Source organism: Vicugna pacos, chromosome 23 (assembly GCF_048564905.1).
Source record: "Vicugna pacos chromosome 23, VicPac4, whole genome shotgun sequence".
Lineage (NCBI taxonomy): Eukaryota > Metazoa > Chordata > Mammalia > Artiodactyla > Camelidae > Vicugna > Vicugna pacos.
Window position 1 is genome coordinate 37,984,673 of NC_133009.1, and position 27,763 is coordinate 38,012,435.

Below are 27,763 nucleotides of genomic sequence, written 5' to 3' on the forward strand. Positions count from 1 at the left end.
TCTCTGTGTCTTAGCTTAAGCCATAGCCCAGACGCCAAGTCCCCAGCCCGAAATCACCCGCTTCTTCCCTCTTCACCTACAAAAACCTTACCCATCCTTTAAAAACATTTTTCTGGATTGCCCCCTCCCCTGCCCACAACCCTCTCCTGGGGTCTTTGGGCCCTCGTGGCGTTCTCCTGACAGCCCCCAAGGGTTGAGGCGTTCTTTTCACTCTCCGTGCCCCATCTGGCAGTGACCCCACCCCCAGTCAGACTCTCAGCCCCTCCCCGGCAGGCCTGGCCCCGTTACTTTCTTATCAGAGTCTCCTGCACGACACATCACCCTGGCTGTGCCCAGAATCACCTGTGCAGCCTTTGTCTTTCCATGAACTTTGAATTTTCAGAATGGTTTCAGATTTATCCCCAAATAGCAAGGACGTTAGAGTTGTCAGGCACCGCGCGTCCCCCGTTGCTGACGTGTTCCGTTACTCTGGTTCACTTGGCACAGTTAACGAGCCGGTCCCCATTGGTTATTACGAACCACGTCCACACTTTATTCAGGTTCCCTTGGTTTTTAGCTGATGTCCTTTCTCTGTCCCAGAATCCCCACCAGGGACCACACGACATTTAGTCACCACATCTCTTTAGGCTCCTCTGGGCTGCGGCCGTTTCTCGACTTCCCTTGTTTTCGGCGAGCCTGATGGTTTCGAGGACTGGTCAGCGGTTTTGCAGACTGCCCTGCAACGTGGGTTTGTCCGTGCTTCTCTCGTGGTTAGACAGAGGCTTTGGGGGCTGGGGGAGGAGGACGGCAGAGGCGAAGTGTCACCCTCAGGACATCAGGTGAAGGGTGTCCACCTTCCGACGTGACTTACTGTTGCAGGTGACCTTGACCATCTGGCTGCCGTTGTGTTTGTCAGGTGTCCCCACTGCAAACCCACTCCCCCCCCAGTGTACTTACTCCTTACTGAGAAGGAGGTCACGCGGGCAGCCACACTCAAGGAGTGGGGGGATTTCCGCTCCCTCAGTGGAGCGTGTCCGGTGCACCTTCTGCAGGGGGAGCGGTGCGTTCTCCTCTGCTTGTTCCGTCAGGTCGGTGTGTACCCCTGGGTATTCGCTTCAGCCTTTGGGTTACACTCCAATACCGTGTCTCTGCTCTTGCTCAAACTGTTTCGGCACGGGCTGCTGCGAGACCACTTTGTTGTTACCTACGTCCCTTTGACCCACCCTGATTTCTTAAAAATCTCCTTGCCTTTGGGCCCCAAGATGCCCCAGACTCTTCTCGCATACTCTCTGCTCCAGTCCAGGAATGAGCTCTGTTCCCGTGTGTGGAGGACGGGGTTAGAAACCCAGGTCTGGGTGCTGGCGTGCCCAGCGGCGCCGGGTCTCACTGCTCCTGGAGCCTCTCGGGGGGCGGAGCCAGGACGCGTGTGTGCGCGCTAACCTGTGTGTGCACACACACCTGTCATAGCATTTAATAGAATCAAAAGAATAAACATTAGTTGACACCAACATCCCCAACTCCAATCTAGTGCCACACGGTTCATTCTAAACTTTCTTCTTTTCCGCAGCTTTTAAACCCCCATTTCTTCTGAATCACAGCCTTCAAGGCAACGCCTGCTCTCCAGAAGCCCTGCAGCGAGCATGCCGTTCACATTTAATTGGGCTTCAAGAAACTCAGACCTGCACCACCCAGAGGTGCAGCGCTTCCGGGCCTGTGGGTGCATCTCTTATACCGGGGGCTCTGGGCAAACTAACTCCCACCTTCCCCCAGGCGATGCTCTGCAGGAAACAGCCTGTGGTCCTCGCAAGGTGTCCGTTACCCGGTGTTTGGGTGTTTCTGCTCATTTCCTCCTGTATCTGCTTCCCTGAACACCTGATACTTCCTGGTGTGAGGCCAAACTGTCTGGGATCCATTATTGCCGGTGGCAGAATCCTTAGTGACAGCCCTGCCTGTCCCCCTTGGCCCAGCATCCCGCCCCCTCCTTCCCCTGCGGTGACCCTCAGGGCATGTGTGTGTCTCTAAACAGAGTCCACAAAGCCTGAAATGACTTACAGATCGTTTTCCAGACGAGGAACAGGGCCAGGAAACAGCCAGCTGGCGGCAGAGTGACGAGCCCCCAGGCCACCGTTGCTCCTCAGATCCACTCTGTCCCGGCCTGTCCTTCTCTGTGCCCTGTGCTGGCGGCGTGGTGATGCCTGTGGATACGTGGGGAGGCCCCCAGCTGCAGGCCTCATGGCCCTGTGAACCACGGGTGGCACACTCTCGGCCTGCTTTCTGCATTATGTCCCTGTGAAGAGTACCAGAGATTGTCCTGCGTGTCAGCAGGACAGGATGTCCTCGGCTTACTCTCCTGCAGCTCCAGAGCCAGAAAGGGGGGTGTGGAATGGTGCAGACGTAGCAAGAGTCAGGTGGCAGCCGCCCTGTCCTCCTGGAGGGTACAGGGTCTTTAGTCCTAGGGAAAACCAGGGCTGCGCTAGCGCCTGCCCCACCCCGGCCTCTGCCCCGCTCCTCCGCTCCCCAGATGCTCGCTCCTCTCGGGCTGCCGTCCTGCCTGCCGCTGTAAGGGTCTGGATCAGCCCTTCCCCAAAGTCCCCGTCAAAACACTCATCTCTTTAGTCAAGGTGTTTGGAAAGCAGTCTGATTAAATTGCAGGACAGGCTGCTTTCAAAGTACAGAGATCTGCTGATGAATCTTGAATGTCTGGGGTGCAGCCCCTGACCGTGGGCACCACCTGCCCTCTCGTTAGCTGCACGTGGCACTTGGGCTCGAGTGTGTCCCAGGCATTTCTAACCGCATTTCTTCATGCTGAGCTGAAAACCTGTGCTTTTATTGCACCGTTGCAGTTACTTCCGTCTGCCTACCCCGCCCCACCCCGCAGTCCACTTGCTCATTTCACGAGCTTCTGTAAGTAGCTTTTCTCTGGCCACCTTTGCCTCCTAAAGAACCCTTACGGTGCTTCCGGGCCACGATCTGCCCTTCTCTCTGGAGAGCAGCCCAGCGCTGCGGGCTGCCTGCCCTGCCGCCACAGGGGGAGCCCAGGGCAGGGCGCTGGCTTGTGCTGCCCTGCGGAGAGCTTAGCTGCCTCCCTCCATTCAGAAGCTCCTTCCTTGTGTGAAAGGCACTTTGCAATTATGCATAGTGACCCCTTAACAGAAACCCTTCAGCTCTTCTCTGGCTGCGTCCTAAATGCCTTTCCTCTTCCCCTCAGAAGATTTAGGAAGGCCTCCTGTGCCAGCGCACACAGCGTTATGTAAGCTGCTCCATGGACTCACTCTGAGGAGTTTACCGTCCAGTCTAAGTCTATCTCACTGACGGGACCTGGGCAGCTACTGCAGGGCGGTTTTATAGGTCACTTTTTTTCTCTTTTAAATAGAGGCCCTGGGCGGGGAGGGTGTACAGCTCGGCGGTAAAGTGCGTGCTTAGCATTCACAAGGTCCTGAGTTCAGTTCCCAGTGCTGCCATTAAAATAAATAAATAAACAAACCTAATGACCTCCCCTCCCCCCCAGAAAGTTTAAAAAAACACAAAGTAAATATAGGGGCGCTGGGTGGGCGGGATATGTCTTCCCTTACATCATACCACCCCTCGACCTAGCGTCCATCTGTCCAGCTCAGGCGAGGAGAGAGGAGATGTGTTACATCCCCTGGCAACTTCCTCCATTGAGGTGGAGGGCTGGGAAGGGCTCAGAGCCGAGGACCCTCTAAAAACCTCGAGGTCTGTAACCACAGTGGACTCGGACGGACAGACTCCCCCACTTACAGTGATGATGGTGATGACTGCTGCCATTGGAGGACCTACTATGTGCTCAACCCTGTGCTAGCACTTAAAGTAAGTTACCTGATTTAGTCTTTCCCATAACCCTAAGAAGTAAGTGTTTAATTCTATTTTGCAGGCGAAATAAAAATGAGACTTTTGACCATTAAGCCTCTTGGCATGCAGACCTCATTGTAGAGTCAGGATTCACACCCAGATCTGTCTGATTCGAAAGCTGCCGCCTAGTCCCCTGGATGTTGGCTCCGGGTGGACTGGGCCCTGAGACTGACGTGGTGCCCGCCCGCTGCTGAAGCCGACGCAGTCTGGAGGCCAGAGGCTGATGGGGAGGGGGGGGGGAGCCAGTTTCTCCGGAGCCTCGGATGTGGGGGGGCTCTGGCGACGTCGTCTGGGACGTCCCTCAGCCGCCCATGCATGATGAAGAGAGTGACCGCCAGCCACTCTGTGTCTGACGCCGCGGAGCCGGAAGGTGCCGGTGCAGACACTACACGTGTCAGGTCAGCTTGGTTGTTTTAACGCCTGCATTCGTCTGCTGTGCACTCAGCCTTTGTGGTTATTCATGTCGCAGGGCTGCCCACCCTTCATTTATTAAAGAGACAGATGGCAGGGGTGCGGAGCAGAGCGGGAGGGAGTCCGGCTGTGTGCGGGTCCGGGCTCTGGGTCATGGTGGGCTGAGGGTGGCCTGGCAGGGGTGGCCCCGGAGGACAAGGGGCCCTGGCAGGCTCAGTGGGTGGAGTGGGTGCCTCTCCCATAGGACGGAGGTGAGGTCACGCACTCGTGGGCTCCCTGTTCTGTGGAATCAGAGAGTCCTGGCAGGAGTGGGGTGTTTTGAAGAAGACGCTGAGGGAGGCCATGAGAAAGGCTGTTAGACGTGGTCCTGTTTCTCTGAGTAAAGGTGAAATGTGGGCACCTTATAACCAGATCAGAGCTGAAACGTCGCTGCCCTGCCCACGGTTCAAAGGCAGGGAGTCCTTCTGGCCGGCTTTCCACCGGGAGGAGAGGCTCGGTGTCACACGTTATCACTGACACCCGCCCCGTGGAAAATAATCATTCAGGGGCTTCTGAGAGCCAACATAATTAGTCCAATTAATCTCTAGCGATGAATTATTCTGTCCGATAATCGTCTTCGGAAGCAAAGGATTCATTAGTGTCTCCGGCTGACAGCAGGGAGTCAAATGTCCCTTTATTTCGCTCCCCTGCCCTGACTTGATAGAACAGAACCCTCTCACTTTGACAAGTTGTCTCCGTTAACAAGGAGGCTGGTCGGGGGAGCGTCGGAGGCTGGGACCTGGGCTCCTGGGTGTGTGCCGGTCCAGTCCGCCGGCAGACGAATGGCACCGTCGTGGGCTTCGGGGACGCAGCTAACCCCAGCACACCTGCTGGCCGAGGGCCGCCTCCGTTTTACTGGAACTCACTTTGCGTGATTTAATTGTCTTGGATGGTATTGGGGGCTGGTGGGGGCACCAGGGAGCAGAGCTCCGACGCTGAGCTGCTTTTTCTGGTCAGAATCCCGCCCCCAGTTTGGAGAGAGGTCAGAGTGGTGATGGAAGCTTTGCCGGGGCCCCAGAGCACTGGGGGGGGGTCTGCTCCCCCAGGGACTGTCTGCTGTCTCCGCTGTGGCCTGACCGAGCCGCAGTGCTGGGTCCCAGGTCAGTGCCTCTTAACCTTTCCGGTCTCAGATCTGCCTCCCCAGAAAGATGAGCACCATGCGTGTACTTCCGGGGGTTCTGGAATCTCCGTGTCCTTGCGAGACCAACTTCAAGTATTACAATCCAAGGATCGTGCCCTCAAGGGACCCAAAATCTAGGAAACAGAGGCGGGGTCCTTAGTGTTAACGGAGCTCTGTGACAGGCCAGCCTCGGCACTGCTGACATCTGGGGCCAGATAACGCTTTTGGGGGGCATCCTGTGCATCGTTAGATATTTAGCAGTGTCCCTGGCCTCGATCCACTGGGTGCCAGGAGCCCACGCCCAGCTGTGACCATCAGAAATGTCTCCAGACATTTCCAGAATCACTCGCAGTTGAGAACCTCTGTGATCGAGGTGCAAGGAAGGTGCTCAGCCCCAGTCTGGGTGGGGGCGTCAGGGAAGGCTCCCTGGAAGAAGAGGTGTGGCGACCAAACCAAGAAACCCCCTTTTGTTTGTCTGGTCATTGGCTTTGTTCGGCGTTTTATGGCTAGAGCCCAGCCCGGCGTTTGGCATGGAGATGCTCAGCACGTGCTCACAGGCTGGTGAGCACATGGGTGAGGCTGGGGACGTGTGGAGGACAGGGAGCAGGTGTCCCAGGAGAGGGCCCAGCACCGAGTGAGGGCACAGGGCACAGGCTGCCCCGCCCCTGTTCTGTGCGTGAGGAACAGGACTGTGGCTTCGCAGCTCTGGTCAGGAAGCATCCCCTGCTCTGCAGACCCTTCAAAAGTGAAGTGTGTGGGCGGCTGCCTGGAGTGTCTCATAAAACCAGGCACCTTCCTGGCGGACCCAGGAGGGTTTTTTCGGCCTTGGACTATGTCTGAACATAGCGCTCTGAAAGTCACCACTGTCGTTTGGAGTCGGGAAAAAGCTGTCACTGCTTTTCCCTCCTGGCTCTGGTCCAGGGTCCTAACCACGGAATCGGGGTGCAGGGTTCGGCCTGAAGCCCCTGGAAAGGAGCTCACCACCCCTCTGGGTCCCGGTCCCACATGCAGGTTCGTGTCGCCTAGACTGTGTCTCCCCTCCTGCTGGCCCACCCACTCCCTGCGTGGCCCAGTGGCTCAGTCCTCCCCCTCCGCCGGCTCACCGTGTATCCGCCCCCTCACAGATGCGAGGGGAGCCCGCGTTCTGCAACCTGGAGGAGCAGCGTGGATGCAGCACAGCCGCGGTGAGGGTGTCCACGAGGGCCACACAGGGAGCGCTGTCAGGGAGGCAGGCACCCTGGGAGCCCCGAGGAGCCTCACCTGAGAGCCCACCCAGTGGGGCTCGTCGGTACCCTTGCAGGGAAAGGGTCACTGGGAGCTCTGGCTTCCGGAGTCTGCGATGGAGAATTTTATTACAGCTTTTTTCAGTGTGTTAAAGAGTCTCGGTCCAGTAAAATTTAGATGTCTGCCTTCCAGGGAGGATCACTGTGGTCCCTGGTAAGAAGAGTTTGTCATGGCCCAGAAGATGCAGGGAACCTTTAGCGTGAGTTCCTGAGCGCCACTGAGAGTGTTCATGGTGTCAGGGGAGCCGTTGCCCCCTGAGTTGTGTCTGACTCGGTGGGAGGGGGGTGTCTGGCAGGAAGACAGAGGGTCCTGCCTTTGATGCCCGCAGCGGGGCCAGAGCCTGGTTGAGGCACCCGCAAGAGTGGAGCTCACAAGCCCGCGGAGTCGAGCCGGACGCCAGCGGCAGGAGAGACTGGCAGCCTGGCAGCTGCTGGCCCTGAGAGGCAGAGGCGGGACTGAGACAGGAGGTTCAGGAGTTGGGGTGGGGCTTGCGGGAAAGTCTCCCAGAGGAAGTGAGCTGGAAAGATGGGGTAGCTGTGTCTTCCTGCCCACCTGTGAACCCGCAACTCCCTCGAGGCAGGACCGGTGTGGCAGGTGGGCGACTCCGTGCCCAGAGGACGCGCTTGTGCAGTGGGCTTTACTGAGGACCTGCTACACCCTAGGCAGGTGCTAGACGTTCAAGGATGGATAGCATTTGTTCTCTGCCCTGGAGGCAGACACGTAAGGAAGTGTGGACAATATCGGGATATGGAAGCTGTGCAGGAAATGTGTTATGGGCTCCGGCAAGGACCCGACGACAGGACGAGGCTAGGTACCCTGCGTCCTTCCGGGACACATTTGCTCACTCCATCAGGTAAACGTTTCCTGGGCTGTGGGGTGGAGGTGCAGTTACGTAAGAAGTGTTGTGTCTGGTGAGGGGGACGAGACCAGCAGGCACGAGTGGTTGCTGCAAAGGTAGTATGTGCTCCTTGTCAAGAGTAGCTCAAATGCCAGATGTTCGGTAGTGTGAAAAAGTGATTGCTATGGTGGTCAGGGAAGGCTTCCTGGAGGAGGTGTGACTGGGCATTGAAGCATAGGTAGGAGTCACACCAACAGGGATGGCCCTTTAGATGGGAGCAGTAGGAGATGGAGCAGGCAAAGGCATGGTAGCGTGGATGGCCTGCCCTCTGACTCCCTGGGCTGGGATGGGGGAGGGGTCTGTCTGAAGCCACCTCTGCCACCCCGCAGCCTCCAGCCTGGGCCTGGTGTTCCTGTACTAAATTCTCTCCCCAGCGCGGTCCCCAGTTCAATTTCCCAGTGGGGGAGGGGACACACACAGACATCAATTCAGTCAAGTCTGTTCACCCTGGTCCCCAGGAGCCCTGGCCCGCTGTTCCCATGGCAACTGACAGCCGCAGGAGCACAGATTGCTGGGGGAGGCAGCCCTGAAACTGGAATCCCCCAGCTGGGGGTGCATAAGGGAGCTGCTTCCTGTAACGGGGAGTGGAGGTGATGGGCAGGAAACCTCAAGGGCCGAGGGGCCCCCATTGTCCTTTGAAGGAAAAAACAAGGATGTGCTGACTGCAGCCGGACCTGGGCACTGGCAGCAGGTCCCCGTCTCTGCCCCATCCCTCCTTGTGAGCCCAGGACGCGCCCTCTGCATCCTCCTCATTAATGATGGATGACCCCAGGGAGTGGGGGCAGGCTCACCAGCTGCTGGGGCCTCCTGCCCCGAGCTGGGCTGGGGTCACTTGCAAGGAGAACGTGGCCCAGGCCACCAGCAGGCTGATCCAGGCTGTGGACCAGTCCCGGGATGGTGGCCTTGAGGGGTGGTCAGCCACATGTCCCTAAGAAGAGATGCCCACTGAAAGGTATCAGCAGCTGACTGGGAGAGGAGTCTGTTCCAGGCTCTGTCCTGTCAGAGGCTTTCTCACTGGAAACAAGATCAGTCCTGCAGAAGGGGCCTGCGTGTTTCCAGAGGAGGCCGGCCAGGCCCTGAGGGCTCCCTTTCCTGGTCCACCTCCTTCTCTGGAGAACCTCCCCTGGCCCAGCGTCGCCTCGACCCGGGACCCCCCCGGGCCAGCCTCTCCAGGGCTCAGGCCTCCTGCTCCGGCCTTGTGGGTTCAGGATGCTCCTTTGCACAGGGAGGAAGGTGAACAAAAGCAGAGGACACTGCAGTTGCATGTCCACCCCAGGGCACTTCGCGGCTTAGCCCTCTGGGCCCTCATGGCCCACGCCCACTCTCTCCCCAGCCCCTGCCTCCAGTCCAGGGACTCCAGCAGACGGGTTGACCTCCCCCAGCAGCCCTGTCTGAGCCCTGCATGTGGGTCCTGGTCCAGGCTGGACCGTACTCTGCACACAAGGCCGTCTTTCCCTCGCGCCCATCTCTGCCCTTCTAGGGGGCTGCAGCAGAAGGGAGGCCTGCCGGGTTCCCCCGAGAACCCTGACACCGTGGGGGCCGTGGGGGTGGGGCGGAGGCTGGGGCTCCACGCTGGGAGGACGCGTTGTCCTTGAGCTTGCGGCCCTGCGGACCTGGACCCTCCTGGGGAGACTGCTCCCTGGAAATTTGGTTCCATCCGGTGACCTTCAGCTGTCGCCCGGGGCTCTGGCGGCTTGGGCGAAAGCTGAGAGAAGGCCTGGTGTCTCTGCTGCCTCCTCCAGACCCTCCCTGGCCTCGCCCTAAAGTGGGGCCAAGGCTCTGCAGAGCGACCCCAGCCTCGGCCCCGCCTCGTGGGGACCCTTGGCTCCTCCGGTGCGAGGCAGCAGGTGGGGGCGGGACGGGGGCAGGAGGAGGTGTGTGGGGCCGTGGAGGAGAGGGGTGGGTGGGGCCGTGGAGGAGAGGGAGGGCGGCCAGGGTGCACGGGATCTGCTTGGGCCGAGCTGGTTCCCAGGCTCTGTGTTGGGAGAAGGGAGCTCTGCGTGCACCGATTCCACCCTGGTCCGGAGCACGGCCTCGGTCTTGGCAAGCGGGCAGCACAACCGGCCTGCCAGGCGCTCTAGGAAGGTTCGTCTGAGGCCAGAGGATTCGCAGGTTCCAGAACTGGGGCAGAGCCCAGTGGGAAAATGAGCACCCTCGAGGAGGCGTCAGGCGGAGCCTCGCCCGCCAGCCAGGCCGGGGCTGGCCGCGGCCCCGCGGCCTGGAGATGGGGAACGCTGGCCTGGCTCGCGGCCCACGCCTCCTGTCTCCTGGCAACCCTGCACCCTCCTGGCAACCCTGCACCGCATTCATTCCACCGAGCAGGATGGGCCGCTCCTGTGACCTGTGAGGTGGACGGCTCCGGCATGTCTGTTGGGAAGGGCCTCCCGGCGCCCAGCGCTGTGTTCTTGTTGTCGTTTATAGTTTATTGTGGAAAAAGCGTGGCCTCCAGAGTCACACTTGGATTCAGAGTCCCAGTTACCACTCGCACTGGCTGTGTGACCTTGGGAGGTTAACAGGCCCCTCTGAGCCTGGCATCTGGGAAGCGGGGTAGCTGCCTACTCGCCCAGGGCTGAGGTGTTCAAGGACCACGCGTGTATCGGGGTTCAGCGCCACACTCAGCACGCACACCGAGGATGTCCCGTTCCTTTCCTTCCCCTTCCTTCCTGCCCGGGGGACACTTTCTGCCCCCCAGCAACTCCAACAAGTCTCCATCAACGGCAGGAGTCCTCCCCTTCGTGGGAAGTCTTCTTTAAGACGGACCTCTCCTCCTTGCTTCGGTGGTGCGCAGCCCCGGGGGAGCGCCTCGACCTTTGTCTAAGCCTAGTCCTTTTGGTGGTAGTGGGACCATCCTGGAGGTGCTGGCGGCAGATGGGCTGAGCCTGAGGGTCCTGGGGGTGGGCAGCGAGGTTCGAGGGGGTCTGTGAGTACAGAGCTTTTCAGAAATGGGAGTCCTCCAGGGAGGAGGCGGGCGGGTGAGGCGGCTGTCAGCTTCGACACAGGAGCAGATGCTCTGCGTGCGGGGCCGGGCGGGCGAGAGGGAGGTGTGAGCGACCTCCACAGGAGAGGGCCCCCTGCCCCGGGCAGCCCTGCATGGCCCCGCCCCCGCCCCCGGCCTTCTCCCTATCCCCACCCCCAGGGCCCTCCCTCAGGCCTGGCCGCCTCCTGCACCCCCTAGCGTGGCTCTGGCACCCGCAGGCGCTGTCATCTTGACCAGGTCACAGCCACGCCTCTGGACCTCAGTTTCTCCTTCTGCCAAACCACGCCTAGGGCTCCCGCCAGCCTCCATCTTTTATCATGCACCCTCTTCCAGCTGTCCGCACAGCCAGACTCGGCCAGCAGTCCAGTCATCACTGTCCAGTGCCACTGTCCTGTTTGACCAGTGAGAGGGCTGAGGCTGGAGATTAAGTGCCTTGTGAACGGCCCCACTACTGGCTAGTGGGAAAGCTGGCTCGGTGCCCGTGGTCCTGTCATCTGTCCGTGCCAGGCCCAGTCCTCTCTCTCGTGGCTCAGCGGGCTTAGGCTGCACCCTTCCCGAGCCTGGGCCAGGCTCTGCTGTGGGTCAGGCTCAGGCCTGCCCTTCCGCTGGCTTCAGGCCAGTGGCTGCCTCTTCCAGAGCCCCTCCCTACGCCCCTAGCCCCCAACAGGAGCTCCAGCCACGGCTGTGCCCCCGAGGCTGGCCCCCTGTGCCAATGGTCAGGGTGGACATCAGCAGCTTCTCGGGGGACAGTTGGGGCTTTGGAGGCAGCAGCAGCCTGTCCATCTGGCTTGTCCACTTGCTGAGCTACAGCCACTCCCAGAGAGCCAGGTGGGTAGTCTGCAGAGGACCTGCAGCGGTCAAGGTTGGAGAGCTCTGAGGGCTCTGCAGCCGGGAGCGCTGATGCCTGGAACTCCTGTGCTTTCTAATCAGGCCCCCAGCGAGACTGACACCTTTTGTCACTTGGCCTCTGGTAGGTCCTGGGAAAGGCAGTGATGCCGGCGGCTCAGGGGCGGCACACGAGTGAGAGTGGGCAGTGCTGGCGGGACCCACCCTCACCTTGACGGCCACCAACGCGCATGCTGTGCCCCAGCCGTTTTCTGTCCAACCCACTCTGGGCCCTGGGAGCCTTAAGATGGGCCCCATCTGCAAAGCAGGTTTGCTGAACTCAGTGCACCAAAGGCAACACATTATGGGAAGAGCCGAGGCGCCGGTGTAGAACCAGCCAGTGGGCTGGGCAGAGTGGCCCAGGGGGACTTCTGGGCGACAGAGACGCACCCTGTCTGCTGCCGTGGTCACCAGCCCAGGCGATGGTGCGGCCGCGGAGCCGCTGAAGTGTAGCTGATGCAGCTGAGAGGCTGAACCTTCGTTTTAATTTAACTTCAAGTAGTTTCAATATAGAAGGATGCTTGACATTGTAAGTCATTAGGGAAATGCAGGTTAGAGCTACAGTGAGATTCCACTTCACAGCCACTAGGATGGCGATCATCAAAAAAAAACCAGTAACAGGCGTTGGAGAGGACATGGAGAAGGTGGAACCCTGGCACACGGCTAGGGTGGGGCGAGATGCGGGGGCCTGTTTGGAGAACAGCCTGGAGGTTCCTCAAATGTCAGAGTTACTGTGAGGCCCCGGGGGCACTCTCGGCCTACATCCAAGAGAAATGGAAACATCCGTCCAGGTGAAAGTTTGGGTGTGGATGTTCATAGCAGTTTTATACATAAAACGGGCAAGACATGGGGACGACCCAAATGCCCATCAGATGATGACGGGGTAAGTGAAATACGGTGGCTCCGCACAGTGGAAGCTTACTGCGCCGTGAACAGGCGTGCCACGCTGACGCGCGGTGTATGAGGGAGCCTTGGCAGGGAAGGGGCCCATCACAGAAGTTGCCATGTTTACCGTCCCGTTCATCTGAGGTGTCCAGAACGGGCAACGCTGCAGAGACAGGAAGCAGACGGGGTGGCCAGGGGCTGGGCGAGGGGACGATGGGAATGATGGCTGATGGGTCTGGGGTCTCTCTGGGGGGTGATAAAAATGTTCTGGAATTAGGCAGTGGCAATGGTTGCACAACTTTGCAAATGCGCTAAAAGCCACTGAGTGGAACACTTGGAAGGGGGCTGCGAAGCCTTGTGGACGGGAGCTCTGCGAGCACCCTGCACGCGCTCGTCTGTGTGCACCGAGGCTGCAGCGACGTCAGAGGACGGTGTCTCTGCAGTCAGGCTGGTTCTGGTCCAGGCTTTGCTTACGTAACCCCTCCAGGCTTCCGCTTCCTCACTCTACAATGGGGATGGTAACTGGACCACCTCAGAGGGTCGTCATGGCAACGGACCCAGCCACAAACTGAAAGCCCGGAGAAGCGTGCCTGGCGCCGGAGGAGCTGGCCGAGTTAGCCGTACTAGTATTACTAGTTTCACAACCAGAAGTCCCCCAGGGCCCCTTGCAATTGTCGCCCACACCTGGGCCCAGGCCCAGCCCCTGCCCACCCCCCTTTGCCAGCAGATGGTCCTGGGGGGTGCTGTGAGAACTGTTTCCATAACGACCACTGGGCTCCCAGCAGCTGCGACTTCATTGGAGCCGAGTGTCACGTGCAGGTTCCGGGCAGCATCACTGGAGGGCATTGCCAGGAGACCGTGAGGTGAGGTTTACCGGGCAGGAGAGCAGGGCTGTCAGGGAACCAGGGCCACGTCCCGCAGCCCCACAGCCCCCAGCCCTAGCCGACGCAGGCAGGCCATGACCTGCAGGAGGCCAGCCCTCTGCACCCAGGTCTCTAAATGAGGGTAGGCAGACTGTGTTGAGAATCCGCTCTCTGACCCTAGAAGCTCACATTCAGAGGGAAAGGAGGCAGAATTCAGGGTGAGCAAACCAGCACCCCTCCAAACAGAGCTGAAGGCAGGCGCCCTCTCCAGGGCCCACAGCCCTGGACGCCGGCCGCCCTCGACCAGAGAGTCTCCCCAAGGCACACGGTGCCAGGTGTCAGGCAGTAGCCCCTGGAGCTTATGTGCTCACCCTCCAAGCTCTTCCAAAGCACAGGCTGCACTGGGCCGCTCCTCACTGCAGAGAGAGGCAGCCACTCCCCCCGGCAAGGGCCAGGCTGGTGACCCTGCTTCCTCCTCCTAAGGAGGTGTTGTGCCCTGGAACACCTTGGAGCAGCAGAAGTGACGGGGCGGGACTGAAGCCTGGTCCACTGTCCACGGGCAGCAAGCACTGCGTCTGCAGCTGCTGGAGCAGGAAGGCCAGTGGGTCTCTGGGAACTTCGGCCCTGCCTCTGGGCTTGTCGAGGGGAGCCCGTAGGTGTTGGGGCCACCCCCACACTGTCAGCGCCGGAAGCCAGCCTCTGCCCCCTCTCTCCAGAGCCGGCGGGCTCCCAGGATGGGTGCAGCAAACCCTTGTCTGTTCCCGAGGAGGATGGGGGTTGGGGAGGATGTCGGCACTGGGCCCCAGGAGCGCGGAGCCCGGAGAAGGGATGTGCTAAGCAGGACGCAGAGGCTGGGACCCACTGGGCGCCGCGCTCTGCAGCACTGCGGCAGCGGCTCCATGGCGCCTGAGGGCCTGCAGCACCCCCTGGTGGCCAGTCTCAGCAGCGAGCCCCTGGCGGGGCGTCCCCTGGGGAGCTGGAGGGGTGAAGCCTGGAGAAGGGGGAGTGGACTTTCCCAGGGAAGGGACAGTGCGCTTGTGCCAAGGGAGTAGACGGCCCAGGACACACTGCCCTGCAGCCTCGCGTCAGGAACTCAAGGCCCCGGTTCCGATGCACAGCCTGTGCCAGTGGCGGGCAGTGAGAGGGCCTGACTTCTCAACGTGACTGTCTGCATCACGTCACCCACGATGGGGGCTTGTGGTGGTGCAGATTCCTGGCCCGTCTCCAACCTGCTGCATCGTAATCTCTGGGGGCGACACCCGGGCACCTGCGTCTTCACACACTCTGGGGAGGAAAGATGCCTGTACAGGCTTCAGCCAACCACAGAGCTGTACGACCCTGGGGTGCCGTCAGAGTGGATTGGGGCCTTGGGTATCCCATGCCCCAGCTCCCTTATTTTATCGACAGAGAAGCTGAAGCCCAGAGAGGGGAAGTAATTTACCCAAAGCCCCACAGCTAACTGGCCTGTGCCCTCAGGAAGGCCAAGCGAGAACCCGCACCACCACCCGCGGCCCCCCTTCTCTCCTCCCCTGCCTCGCACCTCCTCTTGGCCCAGTGCCCAGGGGAGACACATACTGAGGGTCTCGGAGCCAAATCCTCTCTCTCAGTCAAAATCAAAGCTGTTGGTGATCTGGAGAGACCCTTGCCGCCGGTTTCAGGCCGGGGTGCCCCTTTGCGCCCCTCTCTCTGGCCCCAGACTTGCTTCCCCTCCTGGTTTCCTTTTCCAGCCTCACACGTGCATGTGGCCAGTGCCTTGCTTCTGTCGTCCCGGCTCTTTCTGGGTGTTCTGCCCACACAGGAGGCAGTGGAGGGCCGCTGACCGCTGAGCTGCAGTGGGTCGCTGGCTAGTTGAGAAGGTTTGGGCTTCTCAGGGGCGAGGATGGGGACCCAGGAGCCCACTGGGGAACAGGAGCACTTGACAGCGGGGATCATGGCACTTGTCACCCTGCAGGGCTCTGTGACAGCCGCCTCCCACAATATTGTGACTTAGTGGGCGGCGAACGGAATGATAGAACTAGTAACAGAAAACCTCCTCCGCCTGCACGCTCGTGGAAGTGGGGGGCGCTTGCCTGGAGGCCCGCCCGGCTCTTCCTGCAGCCTCTGGGGTCAGCAGGTGGTGAGGGAAGGGGTGGAGGAAGGGGCGGGGGCTGCAGGAGGGGTCACTGGGCTGTGCTCGAGGGCAGGGGAGGCTTGTGAGCTGGGTCCTCTGTCCCTTTCAGCCCGAGCCGCGCCTCGTGCAGGACTGAGCTTTCTGAGGCCCAGGCTGCTAGGAGCCCACCTACGGCAGGGTCACTGGCTGCAGGAGGCCGCACACCCCTTGCAGGGGGCCTCCGAGCCATGAGCGGAGACCTGGCGCGTGGGGGCACCCAAGGGCACCGAGGCGGGTGCAGGGCGCCCTCCCTGGCTGGGCCCGGAGCGGAGGAGCGGGGCGCTGCTCCAGGTACTGTTGGGGGACGGTGGCCCGCTGGCGGGGGCTGGAGGCCACTTCGTTAGAGAGATGTCTGTGTTTGTGATGGCTTTTATTGGAATGGTGTGTGCCCTGTGTGCACTGGGACCCCAAAGTGGCAAACTCAGAATTCAGAGAAGACTGAGACGCCACCTTGGGACCTAGTGGGGTCAGGAGAGGCGTTTTTCCTTTTGGGAGTCGCTGAGAGAGGGTGTGTGCGCGCGTGCGCGCGTGCGCGCGATGCTTAGTCCCTCCCTCGGTGGACGCGTTCCGTACCACCTCAGACAGCTGGTTTACGCATGGTCACCTCTTCCGGTGAAGCCTCGGTGCCTCACGACCCTGGCGCACAGCGTGGAGGTGCCCAGCTGGTGGCGCTGGCCAGGCCCTTCCCTCCCGGGGCCTGAGCGACAAGCTGTTTCTCCCGTGGAGGCGGCTGCTTCCTTTAAGCTCTGAGACGCCGGGACTTGAGAATGCCCCGCCTCTTGAGCCACTTTCGCTGCTTCTGCAGGTTCCCAGCTGGTCCAGCCCCTCCCGACAGAAGCCAGCCTGGGAGCCAGACGCAAACACCGTCCCCTGTGGCCCCTGCCCTGGGCTGCGTTGCTGTGGTTCTGAAACGTTGGTGGAAGTAATTAAGATTTCAGCAGGCTGAGTGAGTTTTGCTTAATCTTCAGCCAGTAATTAAACCTGAACGGAACTTGGGGCCGTCTGACTGCTGGGCAGCGGGTCCCCGCGTACCTCCTCCCTGTGCCCGTGACCCTGTTGGGTGGGGTCCTTACCTTTCAGTGCAGGTTTCAGACTGAAGGCCCCATAAGGGGTCTGAGGCCCAGCGCTTCCCACGGCTGAGACCAGGGTCGGTCGCAGGGACAGGGGCTGAAGACGTCACATCACTGCGGGGCAGGGGGAGTCAGGCCAGTGACCCCTCCACGTGGAAGGGCCTCCCCGCCAGAACGAGGTCCCAGCAGACGTGGAGCCCACCTGAGGCAGGGTCCCCTCAGATGAAAGAGCTGGGCAGCTGGCTCTGGTCCCATCCTTCCGAGGGCGCCCGCTGCCCACCCACCCGCTCTGCGCCTTCTGAAAAAGGAGGGCTGCCTGGTGCCGGAGCACTGACCGTGCGCCAAGCATGGTGACTCGGCTCTTTGATCCGCACGGCAACCCCCGCTACCTCCTCCTTCAGCAGAGGGGAAGCTGCGCAAACCGAGATGCCGCATGCCAGGCCCGCCGAGCAGAAGGGCAGCGCCAGCACCTGCACGTGGCCTTCCCGCCCCGGGTGCTGTGTCCTCGCTGCTGCTCCGCCCATCCCCACGGCCGCCAGGTCTCTGTCTCTTGGTTGGCAAGTTCTCGGTCTTGCCTTCCTGGGAGGCCTGTCCCCCCAGCTCTGACTTCAGAGCAGAAAGGACCCTGTTCACCAGCGCCCGCCCAGTGCACTGCCCTCTCCAGCTTCACTCACCCCGAGCATCCTCAGTCTTCTCCCACACCTGCAGCGGGAGACACGTCCCCTAACCCTGTCCGTGCACACAGATGGCGCGAGTGTGATTCTCACGTGAGGCTTCCACGGACTGGACTGGCTGGGCCCCGGGTAGGTGTGTGTCCTAGGCACTGAGCTGTAGTGGGAAGAACAGAGCTTAGGGGTCACGCAGACGTGGGAGGCGCCTCTTCTCGTGCCCGCATTGTTTGTGTACGTGTGTGCGTGCGTGCACCTGGTGTCAGGTCTCCCCGACAGCCGTCCATAGCCAGCAGGCTCATGGCGGAGGCAGCATGCTCTGGGGCCTCCTGTAAGAAGCACCGCCCCTCCTGCAGTGCCGCAGTGCATGCGGGGAGGATGCTGTTTGTGGCGACTTGCGTTGCCACGGTGACAGCTGGGTTAGGGGAGACTTTTGCCTGGGGAGCACACACATCCTCCCCGGCTGCTCCATTTGCAGGGCAAGGCTTGGAGACACAGCCAGGACAAACTCGTGTTCCACCCCATCCGTCTCCCCTGAAGGCCTCCCTGTCAGCCCTGCTTCTCTCTCACGCACACGCACACGCACGCGCATCCCTCTTGCACCTGGACCAGACCCTGCTCTGCAGGAGCTGAGAAGCAGGGACACCAGGCCCCCAGCCATGGGGAGAGGAGTGAGGGCCCGGGCGGCAGCTGAGTCAGCCCCCCAGCGTGGGAGGGAGGGCGGTGCTGCTGGCCTCAGAGGTGGGGGGTGAGTTCTCTTGCAAACGCAACTTATTCATATTTTAAGCTAAACAACGTAAAGACTGGCTTCTGGGATTAGGGGTGTGAGTGCCAAGTTGTCCCGCTTCCCCTGCACGGGGTCTGGGGCCCTGGCGCCTGGGAGGCCTTTCCTCGCTTGCCTGTCAGCCCTCTTCTCCTGGGGCTCGCGGCACCCCCGGGGGCGGGCCTGTCACCTGAGGATCTGGACACAGCCAGACTTCTCAGGGGCCCTCACCACCATCCTCATCTGGGCCGAGCCTTCCAGGAGCGGGGACATGCCCAAGATGGCCACCAGGGGGCGCTGCCGGGGCACAGCGGGAGCCGTGGGGTGGCTTCTGCAGAACAATCCAGACCTGGGGCAGAGAACAGAGCCAGCCCCCCCGCTCTGCCTCGCTCTGTCCCCGCTCTGTCCCTGTTCTGTCTCCACTGTCCAGCCTCCTTCTCAGCATGCCCACTGCATCTGGGGGCAGCAGCCACATGTCTTTCATTAACAAGTCCCTGCACCTCCAGTCGGTTGCCCCTGGCCCTGGACCTCAGCCTCCTGTCCTCCTGTCCTTCCAGTGACCCCGCTGGACCGTCACTAACAAGGATTCTTCTGGCCCTGATTTGGGGCAAGTCTGAAGACTTTGGGGTGGTCCTGCCCTGCTCTGCTGGGGCGAGGGTGGAGGTCTCTGACAGTCAGGTTGTAGGGAAAAGGGCACCGTGACTGGTGCTGTGAGAAGAAGGAGGGTCTTTTCCTGTCACTACTAGAGCGTTAAGATCCGGGTCCTAGATCCCCCGGGTCCCAGGGCCTGGAGCATCAGGAACAGAGAGGCCCACCCTGGGCTGGCCACCACGTGGGATCGACATCTTCCTAATGGGACACGCCTGCGTCCACTCTTCCTTAATGCACTTTTATTGTGGTCACACAGCAGAGAGCGTCCTCGGAACGCTCCCTGAGCGCCTCCCACGGCCCTCACTGAGCACGCCACCGGGCAGAGATGCCCTGAGAGATCAGAAGGCATGCGCGCTTCCTCCTGGGATCGGCTCTGCTCTGCGCTGCAGGCAGGCGTGTGACCCTGGGGCGGCGCGCTTCACCCTCCGAGTCTGTGAAATGGGGCAGCAGTACAGAATGCTGTGAGGGTCCAGCGGGGGAGGGGGGCACACGCGGACTCTGAGTCACTCCTGGTCCCCTCCCCCTCGGGGCTGCCCACCCCTGGAGTCATGCCTGCCTTTTCCCTCATTTCTGCCAAACCCGAGGAAAGCATTGCCCTGGCCCAGAAACCCACATCTTGGAACCGTGTGCTTGGGCCCCTGTGGGCATTCTAGAGCCCAGCATTAAAAACACATTACACTTCGTGACCCTGTCTGTTTTCCATGCCAGGCCATCATTGCCACCACCGAGCAGCTCACGAGGTGACCCCTGCCAGGATAAACAGGCGTTGGCAGCCGCGGGGTGACGCACAGAGGCCTGCCCTCGTCCCTGCCAGCCTCCGGCCAGGCCCCCACCCCGCCCCCACGTGCACAGCCTCTTCCAGGCCCCTGGGAGCGGGAGTGGAAGGGCTGGGCTGGGCTGAGTGCGGAGCTGGTTCTCAGAAAAGGTGCCTCCGAGGCTCTGGAAGGGCCATGCCACCTGGCTACTCACCGCCCTCCCCAGCCTCCTGCACTGACAAGACAGAGCAGCCGCCTGCCAGCTGCCCTGAGCTCAGTCCTGGGGGAAAAATACCTCGTAAGGGACCCACAAACGTCCCCTTCAGCAGCTGGAAGAGCCTCGCGCTCCTGCCGAGCCTGGGTGGGGAGGCCCATGGGCTTTGGGAGGACTACAGGGGTCTGGACAGAGCAGGTGGGGTGGGTAGCCTGGAGGGTCCGAGCTCCTGGGCCTTCTCCGTTGCTTTGCCGCCATGCCTCTGTGGGTCCCTGACTCTCCAGTACGTTGTCTGTCAGGGAGACACTGGGGGACTTGCTTCCATTCAGTGATTGGGTCCCAAGGTCAAGGATGAGCCGTAGGGCAGGGATGACTGTGGTATCTGCTCAAATCGTGTCTTATAAAGATTCCCTTAATGGACTGATGGAAGGAGGAGGTTCTTGAGTCCCTTCCTGCTCGGGTACCTCTGTTTTCTGGTTGCGCTCACCCTGGACAGGAGAGGGGATAGATCTCTGTCTGCTGGCATTGACTCTCACCTGCGCGGGCTCATCCCCTCCCTGGAAACCAAGACCAGGAGCATAGGCTTCTAGGGTGGGGGCTGGACCCACCTGTCCTCACCCAGGATCGCACCTGTGGCACAAGGTCTCCTTGCTCAGCCCTTGCTCCAGAGGGTGGCTGCTCACTGCCCCCTCCCCACCAGCATTTGGGGGGCTCTGGCTGAACTCTCTCCGCTGGATGCCCCCAGCAACTGCCAAAGCTCCCAGTCAGTGCCCGGGGCCCAGGGAGGGTGGAGACTGACGCTGGCTCGTGCTGGCTCCCAGAGCCCACCCTTCCCGCCTCTCCTGGAGTCTGGCGTCACGCTGCTAGCCTGACAGCAGCCGTGCAGGGTATTTGCACCCCAAAGCTGGCAAACACGACAAATTTGGGTCTCCCCACCTCCAACAGCCAGTGGTTAAACGTTTACCAACACATCACCGGCGGCGTTTCGGGCAGACATGCCGGCTGCCCCCAGCCCCGGGAGCCTGGCCGGGCCCCTGCTGGGAGGAGCACAGCCCCTGCACGAAGCCAGGCACAGGTGGTCTTTTGGGGCCACGGGGGTGCACGGACACCGAAGGCCCCTTCCAGGGCTGGGACGTCAAGGGGCTCAGGATGGCCTGAGAGGCAGACAGCACGTCCCAGGGACTGGCCTCCTGGGGTAGGGTCACCTTCCACATCCCCGATCACCAGGAGGCAAATCCTTGTCATTCACCCAGCTCTTCTCCCTCCAGACCCCGAGTCACAGAGAAAGAGGACGGTGCAGAATGTGCTGGATCTCCGGCAAAACCTGGAAGAGACCATGTGCAGCCTGCGAGGGTCCCAGGTGACTCACAGGTAAGAGCCCTTCCCTGACCGTGGAGGGCAGGGCCCTGTGACCTTGGCCCAGGCCTACATCCTCAGCCCCTGGGGTCAGAGCTGCGGGAGCCAGGGCTCGGCCACGTCCACGGGAGAAGTGTGGCCTTGCCTGGTGTCTGCTTCTGCTCGAGAGTTACATTTCATTTAATTCAGTTGGAAAATCACTAGGCAGAAGCGGGGGAGGAGGGGCGGGGAGCAGACACCAGCACAGGGCTCAGTGTGTGATCCCCTGTGTCCGCTTCCCACCTGTGGTGCCAGTCTCCACGTGGTCACACGGCATCATTAATTCCCTTTGTCCTCCAGTTCTGAGCTCCCAGCGTTCTGGACTCCAGGGTCGGGCCCTTCCCGACACCCGGGGTCCTTCCTCCTCCTCCCACCCGGGGCCAGCACAGCGGGGGCCCCTCCACCTGCCCTTGGCGAGGCCTCGCAGCCGAGGGCCGCGCGGGGCACTCGCCTCTCCTGCACCGGCGTCCTGGCCGCGGGCGCTGCCGTGACTCAGACTTTCCCCTCTGGCTCCTCGGGCTGCCCAGATGAGCTCATGCCTCAGCTCCAAGGGGGACAGAGGGCCGGGCTCCACCCTGGGGGTAGCGAGGGAGGGAGCCAACAGCCAGGATTGAGACATCGGGGTGGGGGGACGTGGAGCAGGAGGGTTGAGAGAGGGATGGGCAGCCTCTCCAGCTGGACTGGAAGCAGGTTCCTCCCCGTCTCCTAGAGTTGGAAAATGAGAGCAAAGCTGGGACACAGAGGGACGGAAAGAGGGCTTTCTTTAGCCCAAGTGTGTGGCCATGTGAAATCCAGACTAAAGCTGCATGCCTCCAGTGACAGAGAACTCATCACCCCTCAGCCGTCCCCATCCTCGTGGGGCTGCCACTGCTGTGAAACGGAGCAGAAGCCGGCTTCAGTAGCACCCACCCACTGGCCGCGGTCCTCCTGCAAAGACCTCTTCTCCCCCTGTCCACCGCTCCTCTCCCAGCCCCTGTCCCACCCTCCACCTGGGACACTGCGCTCTGCTCCCAGACATCCAAACACTTCAAACGATAAAGCAAAGCGTCTTCCTTCTGAGGTCACCTCTGCTCAGGCCAGCAGGACCACGGCTGAGAGGGATGTGATCAGAGCGGTCTGGAGAAAAGTGGACGGTGGTGCTCCAGGAGGCCCTGGGGCTCGGGTCCCTTTACATGTGTCTCCAGCCTCCATCCCTCACGGCCCCGAGCAGGAGCCTCAGTGGGGTGGGGTCTGGCTCGGCTCACCGTTTTAGGGGCCCCATGGATGGCATCTTGAACATCCTTCCCCCAGGCAGGGAAGTTGCTGCAGCCGGCTTAGCGCCAAATCACCAGCCAGCCCCAGACCAGAGAGGACGGCAAGTGCTTTGTCCCTGCGGGGGTCACACCCCAGATGACGCGCCCACTGGGGAAGGGCAGAAGCGGGGCTCCCGCCTCCTGTTCCCCGGACTCTGAGCCCCCGGCCCCCCAGTTAAGAGCTTGACCCCGGGCAGGCTCTGCTGCTTTCTGGGAGGTTGGAGCCGGAGGAGGGAAGCCAGAAACCTTTTGCACCAAGTCGTCTGGTCTGGGGGGAAGGCCTTGGGCCTCTGGCTTCTGTCTCCCTTTATGGGGAAGAAACCGAGAGCCCTGAGCTGGTTTTTCTGTTTACTGTGGACCCAGAGCCACTTCCTCTCTTAGCCTTTGGTTTATATTACCCTGGTCCACACTTCGATAGCCCAAACAATGATTCCCTGAACTTTTATGGCCCTTTTACTTATTGAAGTGCTTTCCATCCATCAGCCCTGGCCTCAGCCCTGGGGTGGACAGGGTACATACACATCCCCTGGGTTTGAGAAGGAGCAGCGAGAGGGTGGGAGAAGGGGTCCCGCTGCAGAGTCACACAGGCCGATCAGGGTGGCGTCTGCGTCCAGCGAGCTGAGAGCCCAGCCGGCTGTGCACAGGCGCAGTGCAGGGCACCCGCCCTGAGGACGGACGCAGGCTGTCCCTGAGGGGGTTACCGACCAGTGAGTGCCTCCAGCAAGGTCATTTTCACCCTGGAACTTGGAGACTAACTGTAGATTCAGTTCCTTTTCCGAAACCCTCCCTCCTGGCCCACTTCCTCTGTTTCTCCTGGCTCATTTCCCCAGCACGGAGAGCGTCTGGGTCAGGGGCTGGGGCTGGAGGGGAAATGAAACTCTGCCCTCCCCCCTGCGCCAGGCCCACCATGCCCTCCACCCCAAAAACTCCTCCCCAGAGAGAAGCAAGACCACAGGGCTGGATCCAGGACTAGAAATCAAGGACGAACTTTGAGCTAGAATCTTCCGCCACCCGCCGAGAGATGCTTGGAGATGTGTTTGGGGACAAGAAGGAACAGTGAGGAGGAGGAGGAAGAGGCACTTGTGGTGTGATGAGTCCAACAGGCTGCCCGCCAGGGACGGGGCCCGCCAGGGACAGGGACAGGGACAGGGTCTGGACACTCGGCCCCACAGTCTACGTGCATTTTCTTACAGGAACTGCCCCCCTGGACTCTCCGTTGTCCTGCCCCCCGGTCGTCACCATCCTCCTCCTTCTGCTCCCTGCCTCCCTGTTTGTTGAGCACTTACTGCTCGAGGCCCGGTGCTGACTCTCATAACTCAGCATGCCCTGCTCATGCGTCATGGCTTCTCACCCTCCATGCGTTCTCGGCCACCGAGCCCTTGCCAGGCCCAGAGCAGAGTGGTGACACGCAGTGGTGCGCGAGGCAGGTCGGCCCACAGGACCACGGTCTCTCCTTCAGGGAGCTGCCTTCTGTCTTAGGTCTTCTGCAGGGACGAGCCTCATGGTCCACGAGGGTCAGAGGCAGTGGTCACTAACTGCTCTGCCCAGCCAGGGTCCCCTGCCCATCCACAGGACTTCTGCAGGGACCACCATCAGGCTCAGGGCCCACTCTGCTCCCTCCAGTTTAGAAATAGAAAAATCAGTGTCCCACCCCCGTCCAACCCCACAGAGTGGCTAAGAAGCAGGTGTGTGCGCGGAGTGAAGGTTCCTGGGCTTTGGGTAACTCAAGTTGCTTTCACCGTCCAGCGCTCTCGGTCCACAGGTCCCGTTTCGTTTCCTAGACCTGTGGCTTCACTTAGGCCAAGCCACTGAGCCCCTCCCTGTGGTTGGTGGGCAGGAGCACCGTAGGCTGGGTGGTGCTATGGGTCTGTGAACCCAAATCCAGGCCACCGGTCCAAGCAGATCCCAGCTATGCTTTCTCTCTGCAGCACCTTGGCCCCCACGGGAGAAAGGCATCTCCTTCCACAGCCCCCCGGTGCCCTGGGCTCAGGCCATCTAGGCTGCTTCTTCCACCTGGCCCAGCGGGGCCTGGGACTGGGCACCCTGGAAGTCCTGGCCTTCACCCCGTCCGTCCGTTTCCCTGTGTTCTCTCCTGTCCGGCTTGGGCTGCTCTGTCCTCTGGTGAGGTTCTGCTGCCTCTGATGCCCTCACCTTGGGCCAGTCGTGCTGGGGACATCTCAGGTTCCTAAAGCTTGTTCTGTACGCTGTGCACCCTACTCCTGGCTCTGCCGTCTCTGGTTTGGGAGCAGTTCACCCTGAGCTTGGAAACAGAAAAGAGGTACCTGAGCAAAGGGAGTGATCCAGGCCTCCCACGCTCAGGCGACCCCCCCCCCCAGGTCTCTCTTCCTGTTTTCTGAGCACCTTCCGTAGAGCAGGCACCGTGTTAGGTCTTTGCACGTGTGACCCTTACCCGTTCACAGAGGACGAAGCAGCTGCTATGCCCACTTTGCAGAGGAGGAGGTGGAGGCCTGGCGAGGCTGATGCGTTTCCTCTGGTGGCTGACTAGTCAGTGGTGGGGAAGGGTTCCAGCCCAGGTCGTGCCGCAAACCCTGTGCCCGCGGCCGTGTGCAGGACTCCTGCCCCAGCACTCACCGTCCTCTTCCTCCGACAGTCCGAGCTGGCTCACGGCAGGGGCCGCACACACCGCGAGAGGCCCGCTGGAGGCCCGGGCGCTGGGGCGGCGCACAGAGGCGGGAGGGCGTGAGAGTGGACGCGGGACAGGCTCAGAGCGGCCGGGCTGCAGAGTAACCGGTGCCCTTCCGCCCCGCCCAGCTCCCTGGAGATGGCCTGCTATGACAGTGACGACGCCAACCCTCGCAGCGTGTCCAGCCTGTCCAACCGCTCGTCGCCCCTGTCCTGGCGCTACGGCCAGTCCAGCCCGCGGCTGCAGGCGGGCGACGCGCCGTCGGTGGGCGGCGGCCGCTCGGAGGGGCCGCCCGCCTGGTACGCGCACGGGGAGCGAGCGCACTACTCGCACACCATGCCCATGCGCTCCCCCAGCAAGCTCGGCCACATCTCGCGCCTGGAGCTCGTCGAGTCCCTGGACTCGGACGACGTGGACCTCAAGTCCGGCTACATGAGCGACAGTGACCTCATGGGGAAGACCATGACGGAGGACGACGACATCACCACCGGGTAGGGGCAGCCCGTGGGCAGCTGGGGGTGGACAGTCCAGCTGGCGCGCGCCGTGGGGCGGATGGGCCTCCCCCACGGGAGGGCGCTGCGCTGGGCCCACGTGTGAAGCTGCCGGTTGAGGACCCCAAGGCTGCGTGGGGTGTGAGGCCGAGGTCTGATGAGCTGGTTGGTCAGCGAAGGTGCCCCTGTCACTGGCTCCCGTGGCTGTCATTCTGAGGCGTGCCCCGCCCTCCTCCTGCTGGTGGCCCTCCTCAGGCTGCCCTGGGGACGTTGGACCGCCTGACCTCTTCCCCATTAGAGGATGAGGGTGACAGGGCCCCATTACCTGGAGGGGCTGCCGAGGGGAGAGCACGGAAGTGCGTGTTGGAAGCGCTGGTGAACCGGGGGCAGAGGGGGCTGGGCTTCCTCCGCCGGCTTCCCAGCCCCCGGCCCCGCCACCCTGGCCCCATCTCTTCTCCTCAGCATACCTCTGCCAGCCACACAACTTCCCCATCCGACCCCGGCCTGTCCAGCCCTTTGCCATCTTCCTCTGCTTATCTTCTTCTGCCCCAATGGTCAGGTTGGGCTTGCGGGGCAGCTGGGCCAGAGGGGGCCAGAGGGGACAGAGTGGGGAGGTGGGCAAGAGGGGAGGAAGAAGGAAGAGCTGGGGACGTGGGGGTCCCAGCCCTGAGAGCAGAGCTGCGCTGCTCCTGGAAGCTTGCGGGCACCTTTCTGCTGACTCTGCTTCCCTCCACTGTCCTTGGTTTGTGGGCCCTCCAGGGGACCACACAGGTAGTGGGGCACCCCACCCCTGGCCTCTCCGGGGACTCCCTCTCCCAGTAAACAGCTCAAACTGGAAGAGACTGGAAAGTAGCCAAGCTCCAGACTGTCCACGGCTCCCCGCCCTGGGATGCACTGGGAGGGCCTGGCAGGGCCTGTCCAGCTGGCAGACTGCTCTGGAGCAGAACAACTGACTCATGAAGGGGGTTGTTTACTGCCTGCGAGTCCCAGGGACCGCCGACCTCACGCTCAGATCCACCAGCCTGGGGCTGGGACCTGGGAGGGGTCGTCCAGCTCCTCCTGTGCGCAGAGGCCCTGCTGGGCAGGAGGAGGGCCTGGGTGTCGGGTGCTGCCAGGCTCAGCCTCTGTCCCAGGAAGCTTCTTTTTCTCTGAGGACGTGTCAGCTCCCTGCCCTCCGGGAGCGCCAGCTGGACAGGGCAGGGGCACCACCCCTGGGGGCCCAGGGCTCTGAGAGTCCCCAGGTGTGGGAAGGATCAGGGCCTCACTCTCAGGGAGCTCCCAGACCAGACGGAGGGAGGTGAGGGCCCCTCCCTGCCCAGGGCTGAAAACTCCCAGGGCCAGGACTCTGCCTTTGGAGAGCCCCCAGTCTAGGGCAGGTGGTGGGACTTGGCACCGCGTGTGAGCGCGGGCAAGCCAGCTAACCTCTCTGAACTCGGTTTGTCTACCTGCCCCATGCAGGTAGCAGTAGAACCTGTCTCAGGGTGGTTATGAGGATTACGGGCATTCATCACGTAAAGTGCTTGGAATACTCGCTGGCTTTTTGCTCGATAACGTATTAGCTGTTAATTTTAATTGCTGTGGTTACTGCTGTTACTATTGCTAAAATACCCCTCCAAAGGAGGGGACGGACTCCTGCCCCTGAGGGCCCCAGCCCTGCCCTGAGGCCCTGGGCAGTCTGAGCAGAGCCCGTTGGGGTCAGCAGCAGGGACAGTCGTGGGGGCATAGATTCAGAGGTGGGGTGTGCGTGCTGGGGGAGCCAGGACAGATGCCTCTGCACGCTTTCCTTCTCCTCTTCCCTCTGGACACTGTGTGTGTGTGAAAAAGCAGAGTGCCCTGGTCTGGCGGGAATGAGGCCTTCCCTCCCTGCGCACTCACCCACCAGCAGCCCAGGGGAGCCTCGAGTTCTCGGGGCTCCAGAAAAGCGTGTTGGCATGGCCACCCCTGTAAAGTGGGCCTCGCTGTGACTGCAGTGCCGGTTCCAAGATAATCTGACAGGACTTGTTTGCAGTCAGTCTGCAGTCAGCAGCGTCTCCCAGCGCTCCGGTCTGCGGACTCTCCGGCGTCCCCTTCCCCGCCAGGGCTGTGGGCACGCCGGTCCTTCCACTTGCTTGGGCAGAGTTGACAGGACTCTGTGTGCATGCCCCAGTCACTGTAACATAAGCAGTCCCTCCTCAAGGATGTGTTTTCATGGTTAAGTGTTGTGTTTTTGCTAGAAACAGGGCATCCTAAGTTCCGCAGACCTTGGAGAAACCGGCCAACCTGAGCCACACTTGCCCTGCCGGCCTCCTCATGTCCTCCCGCCCCACTGTGGTTTCCATCTGGGTTTTGCAATTTAGAAAATGTCCTGCTCCTAAGAAAGCTGCTTTTCCAGTTCAATAAATGGGCAGGGCTATGCCCTTCCCTTCTCACCCACCAGTGACACCCGTCCTCCCCCACCAGCCACTGCCCGTGGCCATTCAC

The 27,763-nt window shown here is 61.4% G+C and overlaps 1 protein-coding gene across 5 annotated transcripts in view; it reads left to right on the forward strand.

Moving 5' to 3' along the window:
* Window positions 1-27,763, forward strand: part of NAV1 (neuron navigator 1) — a 205,921-nt gene that overhangs the window by 99,235 nt on the left and 78,923 nt on the right. For 4 of the 5 annotated variants that reach the window (XM_072948830.1, XM_072948831.1, XM_072948832.1 and 1 more), the window contains 2 exons: window positions 20,750-20,852; window positions 24,941-25,303. In XM_072948830.1, the coding sequence (XP_072804931.1) occupies window positions 20,750-20,852; window positions 24,941-25,303 (466 nt within the window). Of the gene's footprint in view, window positions 1-16,290; window positions 16,307-20,749; window positions 20,853-24,940; window positions 25,304-27,763 lie in introns of those variants that run through there. The other variant, XM_072948834.1, reaches the window with a different exon arrangement.